The following is a 14,922-nucleotide window of genomic DNA, read 5'->3' as shown; positions in this document are numbered from 1 at the left end:
CAGTTCTGTATTGTATCACTAGTGTTTTTAGGCCTTGATCCTATATTTGGGTCTACACAGGTGCAGGGGCCTGCCCATGTTGGTCTGGTTGTAGAATTAAAGCCTTAGATTGTTAAGTTCTTTGGGCAGGGTTACTGTTAGTTTGGCACAGTTCTCCTCTTTTACAGGGCTGTGTCTATCTGATGCTTTATAAAAGATAAAGGTTGTCATGGATAAATGTGTATATTCTTTCTGACTCTTGTGTAGTCTCTTCATATACATTAATAGATCACCCAGTATGATGATGATCCAGTCTTGACTGGGATATTTGGGTTTGGCTGTTATATGAAAGACTAATAAAAACAATCTCCCATCATGCATTAACACAGCTACTCTTAGTAAGCTAAGAACAGTGGTTTAAGGAAACACTGCTTACATTTATTTGAATCCTTTATTGTTTTTTTTATGTTGCAGATCAGCATAATGACTTTAAGAATGTTTGAGCATCTTTTACAAAAACCTAATGAGCACATTCTTTACAACTTGGTTCTAAGAAATTTAGAAGAAAGAAACTACACAGAATATAAACCACCCTGTCAGGAAGATAAAGATGTGGTGGAGAATGGACAGATAGCAGGAGCAGTGTAAGTGTTTCTATTGTATAGGTGAGGGACTTCACGATGGCTGAGTACACCTTTCACTTTTTATTTAAAAATAAATTTAAAAAAAAAGCTTTAAGACCAGTTTTTCTTTCTTTATCTAGTTGAAATAAAATTGAACCCAGATAACGTTTAGTTTTCATCATTTGCCCTCTGTGTTAACAGCATTGTAAAGATTTAACCATAGTCAATGTAGATTAGTTGTTGCACAGTTTACTCCATGAGCAGCTTATGTATGTGATTAGAACAGTGATAGATGATTGTAAATTAGCAAAAGTGTCTTTCTTACATTTAGCTATTTGCATAGGCTTAACTTTAAGCACATAAACAATTCCAATGACTTCAGTGGGATTGCTAACATACTTAAGGTTAGTCATATGCTTAAGTATCTTGCTGAATCAGGGCCACAGTATCTTTAAGCTTCATAGTGTTTCATATGTAATCCTTACAAACACCCTTTTGTGCTTGGTATATAAGCATTATCCTCTTTTTACAGGTGAATGAGGGGGCAGGGAATTGGGTCAAAGAGATTAAGACCCAGATCCTCAAAGGTATTTAGGCTCCTAACTTTCATTGAAATCAATGGAAATTAGAATTAAATACCTTTTCAGGATCTGGGCCTAAGTGATTTGATATGCCGAGGCATTCAGCATCAGAGCCAGAACCAGAAGTTCCTGGCTCCAACTCAGACCACTAGACTATGCTTCTCTCTCTCTTTTTTAAGTTAGTCATCAATTTATAAATGTTGATATTTCGTCATAATAATTCAGTGAAGTGGTATGTAAACTGTGATAATCTAGAATGTGTGCAGGCTGGACAGAGAAGAAAAATAGAGAATGTGCCTTTGATTCAGAAGGCTTCCTGCCTTCCATAACATTCTGTGAATTATCTTGTGTCTCTGTCTAATGTAAACTTACAGAGACCTGGAAGAAGATCCGTTATTTGCTGATCTTTCTCCGGATAACACATTGTCGAATCAAGAGTGGCTAAGTGTTTCTCCTCCCATCAGCCCAGAACATCCAAAAAACGATGGGAAGACTGAAGTTCATAAAATTGTAAATAGGTGAGTTGAAAAAATAATTTAAAAAAAAAAGCTGTTTTGTGTGTAATTTATATCAGGGATGTTGTTAGCATAGTGCTGATGGTCTGTTTAACTTGGAGGAATGATGCACCAGAAATAAACTCTTTCATTCAGTAGGCTATTCCATAACTGCTAGTGTTTATAGAAAGAAAATAAAATAGTTCAACATAAACCAAAAGAGAACAGAAAATCTTTCCAGCCTGAGGTCCATCCTACGTCTTTGGTCTCTGGAGAGGGTTCAGAGAAGAGCTGCAAGAATGATTAAAGGATTAGAAAACATGCCTTTATAGTGATAGATTCAAGGATCTCTACGTTGCTTAACAAAGAAAAGGTTAAGGGGTGACTTGATTAATCTTAAGTACCTATATGGGAAACAAACATTTAATAATTGGCTCTTCAGTCTAGTAAACAAAAGAATAACATGATCCGATGGCTGGAAGTTGAAGCTAAACAAATTCAGACTGGAAATAAGATGTAAATGTATTACAATAAGGATTATTAACCATTGCAATAATTTACCGAGGTTGGTGGTGGATTCTCTGTGACTGCCAATTTTTAAATGAAAATTACATTTTTAAAAAGATACGCAGTAGTTCAAAAGAAATTACTTTGGGGAAGTTCTATGGCCTGTGTTATCCAGGAGGCCAAACTAGATTATCATAATGGTCCCTTCTGGCCTTGGAATCTATGAATCTGGATGTAAAGCTATCCCTTCTCATTGACATTCATTCTGTTCGGCATCATAGAATATTAGGGTTGGAAGAGTCCTCGGGAGGTCGTCTAGTCCAACCCCCTGCTCAAAGCAAGACCAACACCAACTAAATCATCTCTCAAGCAGCCTCTCTGACAGGGCTTGGCCATAGTCCTTCCCTGAGGGAAGGGGAGGGGAGAAGCTGAACTATAGTTAACCCATTGCTCACTGGGGACCATGTCGCACCTCTGTCCCTTGTAACATTTGGCTGTGCACACTGGACTGCAATGTGTCCAAGAGGGCAGACTTTCTGATCTAAGCTATTTAGCTGTTGTGATTTTTTCAGTCATTAGCATGAAAATTGGAGTTAAATGGTATTTGGTCAGTTAATACATGTTAGTGAGGCAGCACTGGTATTTTGGTGCTGACCTGCCTACATACCCAAAAATAATCAGTCGTGTGAGAGGCAAGAAACAGACTGAGGCCAGTGGATATGGAATTGAATACTTGCTTTCCCCCCCCCATATACTGTTGCATCCAGTTTATGGTGGACATTGTTTTTTGTCTGTGCTCCAAACCATCTGCTAAACTGCCCATTTATATTTCCATCAGTGGAATGGAAATTTTCCAGGTATTTGCAGTGCTTTGATGGAAGAATGAACTTTTTTTTTCTTACATAATAAGATCCACGTGGCAGATTTCAGACTCCTGTATTCAGAACTCCCATTGGTGGCAGTGGTAGTTCCATGCATGTAGGGAAAGCTGAACATTGGATACAAGATTTGTAAGCCACATTTTCTTAGACTGTCCAGAAACTGGGTAGTGAGAGCCACCATTTCCTGTTTGTGCTACATTCATGATAATTCTGTGACCGCCAAAGTAGTAGTTTTTGTATAACAATAAATGTCAGCAACAGGAACACATTATTACAGATAACCATGTAAATTCTTAACTCTTCTTTCATCACAGCAAACTAACAAACTAATTATTTATTAACTAAAAAATATTAGTAATAACTTTTTCATATGAAATCCCTTCCTTTATTTGATTCATTTGCCAGTAGACTTTCCATCTAACTCTGCTTTGAGAGGGTCTGCTTCTAAGGGGGTTAGAGAGGGTCCCATACGAGGAAAGATTAAAGAGGCTAGGACTCTTCAGCTTGGAAAAGAGAAGACTAAGGGGGGATATGATAGAGGTATACAAAATCATGAGTGATGTTGAGAAAGTGGATAAGGAAAAGTTATTTACTTATTCCCATAATACAAGAACTAGGGGTCACCAAATGAAATTAATAGGTAGCAGGTTTAAAACTAATAAAAGGAAGTTCTTCTTCACGCAGCGCACAGTCAACTTGTGGAACTCCTTACCTGTGGAGGTTGTGAAGGCTAGGACTATAACAATGTTTAAAACGGGACTGGATAAATTCATGGTGGCTAAGTCCATAAATGGCTATTAGCTAGGATGGGTAAGAATGGTGTCCCTAGCCTCTGTTCGTCAGAGGATGGAGATGGATGGTAGGAGAGCGATCACTTGATCATTGCCTGTTTGGTTCACTCCCTCTGGGGCACCTGGCATTGGCCACTGTCGGTAGACAGATACTGGGCTAGATGGATCTTTGGTCTGACCCGGAACGGCTGTTCTTATGTTATGTTCTTATGAGACGGATGTAGTCTGATCTTTAGCAAATGCTTGGAATTGGTTATGATTCTCCACTTTTGCCTCCCTGCTTTCAGAAGTCACTAGCCCTCTATTGGCTTCTTCACATTCAGTGCTAGATATACAAACGCTTATGCACCCAATTCATTAGCACAGGCAGTAGTTAAATTGATAGACATGCTTCAGTACGTTTCATAGCCCTTCTTCCTCACACAATGTTATGGGTAACCCCCTCTGTCAACTTGAAGAGATGGGTCATTTTTGTATCTACCACTAATGTACTGAGAATGAAGAAATATTGTCCTGTCATTGTAGGACTAGATTTATTTATTAATGTATTTTTGTTCCTTTTTAGCTTCCTCTGTCTAGTACCTGAAGAAGCCAAATCATCATACCATGTAGAGGGCACAGGTTATGATACCTATCTCAGAGATGCCCACAGACAAGTATGTCACACACCTATAGCCTTTTTCTTTCTAGTTTCATCTTTTCCCCCCTTCATTAGCCAGTGCTCTGGGTTTTGAATTGCTTGTGAGAATTTACAAATGATTTGGGGACATGTACAGTTCTACTAAATAATATCTGAAGATAAGCTAGTAATGGGAAAGGTGAAAATTCAGTTGCCTTGGACTAATCAGGAGTTTACCTTCAGAGATTTTTAATTGAGTTCTGAATCCCCATTACACAGCTTTAATGGGAATTATAGATGACTTTAAATGCATTAATATTCCTGTAACAAACCTGTGCTACAGATTCGTTCATAAATTGCCTTTGCATTTATCTGCATTCTTCTCCAGTAAAGGACTGCCTGGAAAGATCTTTTATAGAACTTAGTGGATGTTAAAATGCTGCAGAAGAGTTAAAACAACCCAGTGCTTTAAAATAATGATTCAGTGAGAGTAATGTGCAACCTAAGGCATGCAGGTTTGATGTTGAGAATATTGGTGGAAAGGGAAAGTTTTAATGTTGCATATTTTGAAATAACAAACATAGATTTTATTTCTAAAAACATGATCTAACGTCTCCTTGGTCAGAGGACAATCAGCATTCGTTTGCAGCCTTCCTCATGAAATCCTGTGACTCTCCTGTAATGGAACAAAATTGGGCATACAGGGTAAATAGGGAGTGGGGGTAGAGTAACTGGAACAAAAATACATGCAGTGGTACTCTGAGGATTTCCTACTCTCTGAATTTTGATAAGCTCACATTCAAATAGAAAGCTTTGCTTTCTGTGCTTCCTTTATGGTTTTAGCCACAGCAGTTCCTGAAAAGAGAGAAAAATGTGAAGGAAAAAAATAGCAGGAACAGTTGCCTAAAATTCTCATAATGTTCTAATTTTGGATGCAGGAAAGGGCATACTGTCTTCTCTTATTTCTTTCTTGCCTTGGGGAAAGGAGGATTCTGGGAGCCATTTAGAAGTAGGATTGGTTTCTGCCTCATATTCTCAATGATATGCATGGTCTCAAATTATTCCACCCACAAAAACATAACCCTCCACATTGGTGCAGTTACACACAAACAGCTGCTCTGCCTCCTTGAATCTGCGCTTGGAAGCCCGGTGGAAGATGCACAAGTACCAATGCTGTGTGCACTGAAGAAGAATTCCTGGGTCTGATTCGTCCCCCCCGGTACCAGTTTAACTCTATTGACTTCAGTGGAGTTACTGATGGTTTAGGTTAGGTGAATCACACCCAGTGTCTGTAAGTAACTGTGACTGCCCAATTTGTGTAAAGCAAGTGGCTAGTTTAGGTCTCAGTTCTCCCCTCTGTGTGCCTGTGTAAGTCCCCCATAATGTTGCACACATGAAGAGGAAAATAAAGTGCCTGAATGAAGGCTGATAATTTTTGTCATGGATGTTTTCAAAATGGGAATATTCTGAGAATAGGAGTTCTCAGATAGCTGCCATTCACACTCTCAAGTAATGTAAGTTATTAAAAGGAAATAGTTTCCACAGAGGTTTGTAGCTTCTTGCTTTTTTCCCTCTTCAATTGTTTGAGTATGTGTTGCTGACTCTTTCTTCCTAGTTTCGGGACTATTGTGCAATCTGTTTACGATGGGAATGGCCGGGGTCTCCCAAATCGTTGGAAAAGTGCAATTTAGAAGCATCGTTTTTTGAAGGACATTTCTTGAAAATTCTGTTTGACAGAATGGGCAGGATTCTTGATCAGGTAACAAAACACATTGTTATGATTCGTTTCTGATGCTTTCATCTCTTATAAATGACTGATCTCCATTTTTGTGCAACATTCCCACCAAATTCTCTGTAGCTTGACTGCACTAACTAGTAGCTGTAAAGTTGTTGGTTTTTACTAATATTGGCAATCTTGTCAACATGCTGAGAGAGCATTATCTATCTTATCCTTGCTGCAGAGCTCTCTAGATTACTAAATACTGAAGTGATTGGCACTTTATCAATAGCAAGCGTAGATTACGACATTCTCACTTACACTGAACACCATAATTATCTGTGTTAACTGCCTGTTTTGTGTTCTAAATGGTTTCATGAATGATGCCCTACACTGAATGTCGTTTAAAGCTACAGATGATTCGTAGAGTAGAAATGTCACTGCAGTATAAGGAGGGCAACATGATGCATAGGATTTCCTGTTGTCAAATTAACAAAAGCACAAGTCCTTCTTGCATGTTTGTCCTTCCAGGAGGAGGTGGGGTGTTATGAAGGAATAAAGGATAGGAGAAGAACTTTTTAACTATCTATAATGTTCCTTTTTGTTTTATAACTACCATATATACTTGTTCATAAGCCAAATTTTTTTACTAAAAAAGAGAAGCACCAAAGAAGGGGGTCATCTTATGAACGGGTATAGAGAGGGAGAGGTGGGACACAGCCCCTGTCCCCAACAGAGGGAGCAAGGAGAGGCAGCACAGCCAGCAGAGCCAGAAGGGAAGAGGCGGGGCCAGAGTCTCTCCACTTCTGGCCTCGCTGCTCTTCCCCCCCAGCCTCCAAAGCAGCTGCAGCATCGGGGCTGGCAGGCTGTGGCTGTGCCGCTTGGCCCTGCCCCCCAGAGCAGGTTGTGGCTGTGCCACCTGGCCCACCGGAGCACGCTGCGGCAGTGCCGCCCGGCCCAGCCCACTGGAACATGCTATGGCTGCGTCACCTGGTCTGGCCCGCCAGAGCAGGCTGCAGCCGTGCTGCCCAGCCTGCCAGAGCAGCTCCAGCCAGGCCAAAGACATCCTCCCCTGGCCCTCCCCAGATAAGGTGGGAAGGGATGGGATGGGGAGAGTGTGGGGGTCCCGGGCTAGGGGTGGGGTCATGTGGGAGGTGGTCACAGAGGTTACTCCCCTGACTCCCAGCTTCTCCCCCCCCCCCCCCCAAATTTTCGCCACCAGTTGCTGTCCCGGCCTGTCAGGGTAAGCAGCTCGCGCTAGGACACTTTGTTTACTAAGATTTACCTCCATGCCTGCAGACGCTTGAGGTAAACAAACCATCTTGGCCCGCCAGTGGCTTATCCTGATGGTCCAGGAGCCAAAGTTTGCTGACCCCTGAATTATAGGTTCGGCTTATGAAATTTTCCATTTTTACTTATCCATCTTGGGGAGGGGTCAGCTTATAAATGAACTGGCTTATGATCGAGTATATACGGTACATCGTCTTTGTGAGTATCAGTCTCATTTGTTCTATTTTGATTTTTCCAGCATTTATACATGGCTATACAGGTAGCCCTGTAAATTCTTCAGTACATAGAGTATTTTACAGTCTAGATCGCCTATATTTTAATAAACTTTACTGTATAATATTGTTCTCAAAGCATTGTGCAGCAAATTAAAAGCCAAACTGTATTACTATATCATCCGCAGTGTTTCCCACAGGTTTTTTCAGGGTGGGAATAAATATTCTCCTCATACCAATGGTGCAAGGAAATTTCTAGAGGGTACTTTTTCTAAGCCCCTGACGGATCACTTTAAAAATAGGTCTCTCCACCATTTCGCTATGTACCAATGTTAAAAATGTAGTTATCAGAGTTGAACAAATTGGCTGTGTATTTGACTGGCGCTTCTTGCTGAAAAAACGAGTCTAATACATGAGGTCCAGATTAGTGTAGTGGAATTTACAGAATATAATTCTGGATAGAAGAGAAATCCTTTTTGGTTAACCGTATTTCACTTTTTCTATCTTAACACCCTTCCTCCACTACCAATCGCTCTTCTCCCCTCCCCCCTTTATATTCATCTCCTCTCCTTTCTGCCTTTTTCTCTCTTCTTTGTGGCTGCATCTTCACTTAAAAAAAACAACAAGTTGTGTTGATAACTTGACATGCAGTAGCATATCACTGGCAATAACTAATTTGAGGTAAAATCCTAGTGAAGACAAGACTGTTTATAGTTTGTACACAAGTTAGTGGGTCGATTCATGTAAAAACTATAAACAGTCTTGTCTTCACTAGGATTTTATCACAAGTTAGTTAACTCCAGTTAGCTGCCTCAAATTAGGAACACACCCTTTTTTCCTAGTTAAGACAAGGCCTGAAACCTAAATTATTCCCTCGGTACTGCTATGTGGGATGCTTTACAGGTGATGTTGCTGTAGATGCATTGAAACTTTACAGGCGAAGCATATGATATTAGAGACGCAAGGTGGGTGAAGTAATATCACAGATAATAGTCTTCTAAGCATGTGAGACTATTCAGTTTCCCTCTGCAGCGAGCTCCAAGCGTAAAACTAGATGCTGCTGGTACCAGATCTCCTGTGAGGGTGTACCACTTTTGGTCGGGGCAGAAGTAGACAGATCAGGGATCATGGCAGAAGGGCAACCGTGCACAGCAGATCTGCCATGGGAGAGTGCTTTGAGAAAAATGCGGTGTGATGATAATTTGTAAAACTCAGGAGATTGAAAAATAACGCTGAAACACTTTCATCGCTACACCACTCTATCTAGGGGTTGTGTCATTTTCAGTTCTGTCTGCTCTATCCGGGCACAGTATGCCGAGGACATGTTTTCAGCCTTAACATTGGTTTTCCTTGTTTTGTTTTTTTTATAGATCAGGTTTGATGCTTAATGCATTACTTAATACTGAATGTTTTCCATGTTAAATAGGATTGGTATGAATCTCAAAGCAAGTAAACCTATGTGTACATATATACCGGGAGCTATTGAACTTTAATATTCCAGTCCTTTGACCTAGATCACTGCAGTTTGGGGGCTATGAGAAATTTTACATTTCGAAGGAAATGGGGAAATGTTCCTCTAGCATGTGGATTTTGTATCTGTCTGACCTCTTTTATCTGGATTAAGTTAAAGAACATTGTGTGTGCTCCCAGGGTCTTGCTTCCAGTAAATATATATTCTGCGTGTTATTAACTAAAGCAATACTGGTTTTAAATAACAGATCTGAGTGTCATCTGCTTTTCCGAAAAGCTAATCTTATACATATGAAAATCTTATCTCAGTGATGAGACATAAATTGTAGCGAATAAAGGGACCAGAATATATCCCTAAGGGATATCAGAGGAACAGATACCTACTATTAAAACAAAAATAGCATCTGTTATTGAAGCACAATGTCAATTTGATATAGTACCTGTCAGCATGGCACAATTTCTGAGTTAGTCAGGCAAGATGTCACGGTCTGTGGTGTTAAAAACAATACTTGACTCCAAGAGAATTAAAACAAACTGCCTCAGTCCACCAGCAAGAGTGAATTGCTAAAGCTATTTCCTACCAAAAAGCCCACACTTAAAGCCAAATTGAAACTTTCCCTGGGGATAATTCATAGTGAAGTGCTAATGTAACCAAGTGACAGATTTGATATGGCGTATGGTTATTTAAAGGTCCACATCAAATGACAAGTTTAGCAAAATATTCAGTTCTGCTTACAGGTTGTGTTAGTCTTCCTTTAGGCTTTGTTATCATAATAAATTAATTAATCCATAGCTTTTATTTAGCACTCTTCACGAGTCGATATCAAACTGCTTTACAAAGGAGGTAAATATTGTTTCAGTTTCAGGGGTAACTGCACCTGAATACCCCCTCCATGATCCATTCCAGTAGCTCCCTGGCAGGTCTCAGAACTCCAGCCGTCACCTGTCTCTGGGCAGGGACCATGGTCCCATTCCCGTCTCGCCCTGGTTTTTCAGGCTGCACAGTCCCTGCCTTATACTCGGATATCCCCAGCAAGTGGTTCTGCCTAATGGCCAGCACCTGTGCATTGCTTTCTCTCCAAGGGCAATGAACAGTGTATCACACAGCTCGTTCTCAGCAGAGTGCATTTATTTTTAAGAAAAAAGCAATAAAAGTCCCTGCATGCTTACTAAAAGCTTACCAGCGGTCACCCCCCATTCCAGCAAGGGGCTCTGAGAAGTGTCGGTCTCTCCAACCCTTCAGCAAGCGCTAGGATCCCCCAAGGTCCTGTGAGTTTGTTGAACCAAAAGGAAGACCACAAGTCAGTTCAAGATCATCATTTTCTATCAAAAGCCCTTTTGTTGTTTCCTAGTCTCTTAGGGTATTTCCAAGCTGCAGCTGGGACCGAGCCTCCCAGCCCAGGTAGACAGACTCGCACTAGCAAGGCTTGAGCTTGCACACTAAAAATAGCAATGTGGACATGGCACCTCTCAAGCCCACCTGACCCCCTAGACTTGAGAGTCCGAGCTCCAGCTCAGACTGCCATGTCCACACTGCCGTTTTTAGTGCACTAGCTCAAACCCTGCTTGCACAGGTTTGCGTGGGTGTTCACTCCCAGATGCAATGTAGACACACCTTGGAAAACCCAGCCTGAACCAGTATATGCAAACTACCCCAAGGGGTGCTGCTTTTTTGGAGTTGTCAACAGTCCCAAGAGTAATTACCCCTTACTGGTTTTAGTTTCTGGAAGAGCTGTGGTAACTCTTTCCCAAGGAGTAGAACACAGTCGTATATAAACCATCTATAAATGTAATACAGTGGTCCCCAAAGATACTGGATGCCATTGCAATATGTCACAAGTGTCATTATCTTCATTAATAGATGAGGCAGTTGAGGGACAGAGAGGTGAAGTGACTTGCCCAAAGTTCCCCAATCCGGCCAGCGGCAGAGCGGTAGTAGAATAAAATCCAGATCTCCTCAGTCCCTGTCCAGTGGGTCTGTCCACTGGACCACTCTGCAGCCCCTTGTTAGTAATATACAGTATGCTTGCAAGAAGCTAGGCTCTTTGTTTCTTAAAAACTTATCTGGGCCTGTGTTTTCTTCCCTTCCTCCAGTTAGAAAGCTTTGTTTGCTGTAGAAATGGGTTGGATTGAGCGGCTTCTGGCAGGTATATCATAGAAGCAGTTCTCCGGTAGGCCCATTTGTTCCTGACACACGTAAATTTTCATTTAAAATATTACATTTGTAGCTCTTGTGGTTGTGAAAAAAATAATTTTGGCTCTTTCTTGATGCACCTACCTTACTGAGTCTGCTGACAAGGAGACAGAAACAATAGCTCTGTGAGACGAAACTACAGCCCTTAGAGGTCCAGCTAGTTCAAAACTCAGCAGTCTGTCTCTGTCTGAGCAGCCCAGCCTGCTGAGAGCACATCACTCCTGCGCTTCACTGTCTCCTCATTGAATACTGGGTTATATTCAAGGTTTCAGTCCTCTTCTCTTCAGAGCCCTCCATGGGATTCATTGGCTCAGATGACCAAGGACTTCCCACAGCAGCTCTATTCCTTGGCAGCAATGGAACTGTCAACCTCAAGAGGGAGATGCAGGCACTGGAAACTTGTGAGCTTTGACAGTAGCTCGGCTCACACTGTGGAATTTGCTTCTTCAAGAAATCAGGGTGAACATAGAGCAGGAACATTTGTGCCTTCAGAATGACATGTAAATCACACTTGGATTTGCCTGTCCCACAAGAACACCACCTCCAGATTATAATCCTCCTAATACCTAGCTCTTACACAGCGTCTCCTAAAGCTGTTTGCAAAGGAAGGCAAGTACCGACCAGTATCCCCATCTTACAGATGGAGGCTGATAGACAAATATAATTCCCATTGGCTAGGGTTGGAGAGAGAACAAAGAAGTTTGTACATTTATTTCAACTAATCTGTAAGGTACTTGAATCCCCCTTTGAATGGCATGTGATAAAAACATAGAAGAGAGGTGTTAACTGGTCGCTCACACTTCAGTGGGGTATTATCTCTGAAATATAATGATGACATTTAAAATGTCAGCATTAAGTATTCCACTGCCAATCATTTTAGAAAGATCATCCAACTGTTTTGAGATTTTTGTGCTGAGTTAGAATATCCCCTCTCTCCCAATGGGATTCCTGCGTGGAGATAATCACTAGCTGAGGAATAAGCACCAGGAACAAATAAAAGCTGTGATAAAGATACAGGCTTCATGGAAATGGATTCGCTTTGTGGGTTGAGGGAATCCTCTTAAAGCTACCCATTGATTACATCCTTTTCCCTGAAAATCTTTCTTATCAAGGAAGGCAGGAGCTTCCTTCAGTACTTGATAGTGCTGCCTTTTGCATTTGGTTAGGGTTTGTTTGGGGTAAAAAGATTACTAGAAAGCAGCACAAAATACTTCCTGCATGAGGGACTGGTCATGGAGGTTTCCTAGTCCCACATCCAAACCTTCTACTCCAACTTGCATACTTGGTGCTGTCACTAGATGGCCTGGCTACCTGTGGGTGTTTTTCCTAGTACAGAATAAAAGTGAAAGAAGATAAATACAGTACAAGCCTTAAACATGGTTTTGTATTTCACATTTTCCTGTCCCTGTCTTTCTAATATGTGTGTCAATGTAGTTAGTAGTCATTGAGGAAAAGTCAACAGCACTTTAATCTTATTCTAGAGAGATTCTCTGCTATTTCTTTAATAGATACTTCTTTAACGGCTATTCCCAAAGAATGGGACATAAACTGTGTTCTCACCTGGGGATCCTGAAATTCTCAACCTCATTTAACCCAAAGCTGAGCTCGAACTACAAAGATTTTTGGGCACTGATCCAGCATTGAAATCAACAGCGCTCCATGCAGGTGCAGCAATCTTCCAAATAATATTAATCATAAGACCTAGCTCTTTTATAGCACTTTTCACCAAGAGATCTTGCATATGCTTACAAAGTAGGCCAAAGTATCATTATCAACATTTTACAGATGGAGGCTAAGGTAGAAAAATAATTCCCATTGCACGGTTATTATTATTTATCATTTGCATTGCATATAAAATCATCTCTCCCTTAAATTAGAAACGGGGCCATAGGTATGATAGCTGACTTGTGATTTCAGATTAAAATAAAACAAGTAGTTTGAGTGCTGCCTGAAAACAGAGATGACAGTGATTTTAAAGTGTTTATCTAAAATTCAGGCTGAAAGATGCCCACTAGAATGCAAAATGCTGATAATGGCGTGTATTTGTTGGAGGATGCAGTCTAAGATGACATCCATATGTTAAACAAGTTTTAGAGAGAATTCTGAGACTTCAAACTGTATGTGGTTTTAAAAAAAACAAACCCAAAAACACCACCTTCCAGAGAAGAGTATTTAAATCCACGAACATTGAATGGTATCCAGATATTTAAATTATATATTGTGACGGGGCAAGGCCAGATGGCTATAGTAAAGTAGTGGGAGACAGATGTATTAGCCACAGGCTAAACAAATCCCTGTTACCAAGATAAGCAAATGGCAGCTGCTCCAGGTCAATTAAGACATCTGGGGCCAATTAAGATCTTCCCAGAAGGCAGAGAGGACACCTAGGTTGATTGGGACACCTGAAGCCAATCAGGGGCTGGCTGAAACTAGTTAAAAGCCTCCCAGTTAGTCAGGTGTGTGTGGTGGGTCAGGAGATGTAGGAGGAGGCCGTGCTGTTGGAGAGACTGAGAATGCAAACCATATCAGGCACAAGGAAGGAGGCCCTGAGACAAGGGTGAAGTAGATACTGAGGAAGTGGGGGCTGCTGTAGGGAAGTGGCCCAGGGAATTGTATGTGTCCTGTTTCTAAAAAGTCAGCTACCATAGCTGATACTGTTAGGGTCCCTGGGCTGGAGCCCAGAGTAAAGGATGGGCCCAGGCTCCCCTTTTTCATTTCCCCCCCCCCCCCGATTAAGCACGGAGACTGGGAGACAACAGAGACTGTACAAGGAAGGTTTCAGAGTAGCAGCCGTGTTAGTCTGTATCCGCAAAAAGAACAGGAGTACTTGTGGCACCTTAAAGACTAACAAATTTATTTTTATTTTAGCATGAGCTTTCACGAAAGCTCATGCTAAAATAAATTTGTTAGTCTTTAAGGTGCCACAAGTACTCCTGTTCTTTGTACAAGGAAGGATAGCTTCTTACCTCCCTTGCTGGCTGATGATGAAAATGGCTCAGTAGGCTGCGACCCTTGCCTCTAGAGAGAGATGGGCTACGTGGAGGGTCACACTGAGCCTCTGAGGCTAGCAAAATCCACTAGGAAACGCGGGACCCATGGAGACAAGATCAGAACTTTGTCACAATATGTAGGCACACACTGATCTTGTCTCCGTGGAAAACACTCCATTAAACATCCTTTTAACCTTTTATTAATGATACAGCAAAGAGAAAAAAATGCAGTTTCTGTTTCTGCTGTTGACTCTCACTTGCAGTCTCACCGCTGGACAAACACAGGCCCAGCACATGGTCTTATCAGCCACTGGGAGACCTGGCAAACTTGTATCAGCATAGATCAGTTTAGGTAGGGCATTGTTTTTAGCTGCCTGTTTCTGGTCACAGGCTTACAACACTGTTGCAAAATATGCAGTTTTGGCTGGCTGAGCCAGAGTCTTATTAGACAGAAGGCAAAAGGAGAAGTGTGGGGAAGGAAAAGAAGACACTGGGGAGGGTGGTGCGTGACAAGGTCTCATGCCCCAAGTACTATTCGGGATTGAGCTGGAGCAGGTGGCGATGTCATCTGGCT

The 14,922-nt window shown here is 41.4% G+C and overlaps 1 protein-coding gene across 3 annotated transcripts in view; it reads left to right on the top strand.

The window, feature by feature from the left end:
* The window catches only part of FHIP2A (FHF complex subunit HOOK interacting protein 2A), a 46,921-nt gene that overhangs the window by 23,631 nt on the left and 8,368 nt on the right, over positions 1-14,922 (top strand). For all 3 annotated transcript variants that reach the window (XM_045024531.1, XM_045024532.1, XM_045024533.1), the window contains 4 exons: positions 454-623; positions 1,558-1,701; positions 4,422-4,512; positions 6,091-6,234. In XM_045024531.1, coding sequence (XP_044880466.1) covers positions 454-623; positions 1,558-1,701; positions 4,422-4,512; positions 6,091-6,234 — 549 coding nt within the window. The remainder of the gene's footprint in view (positions 1-453; positions 624-1,557; positions 1,702-4,421; positions 4,513-6,090; positions 6,235-14,922) is intronic.

This window comes from Mauremys mutica, chromosome 7 (genome assembly GCF_020497125.1).
Source record: "Mauremys mutica isolate MM-2020 ecotype Southern chromosome 7, ASM2049712v1, whole genome shotgun sequence".
Classification (NCBI taxonomy): Eukaryota; Metazoa; Chordata; order Testudines; family Geoemydidae; genus Mauremys; species Mauremys mutica.
This window is presented reverse-complemented; position numbering and strand designations above follow the sequence as displayed.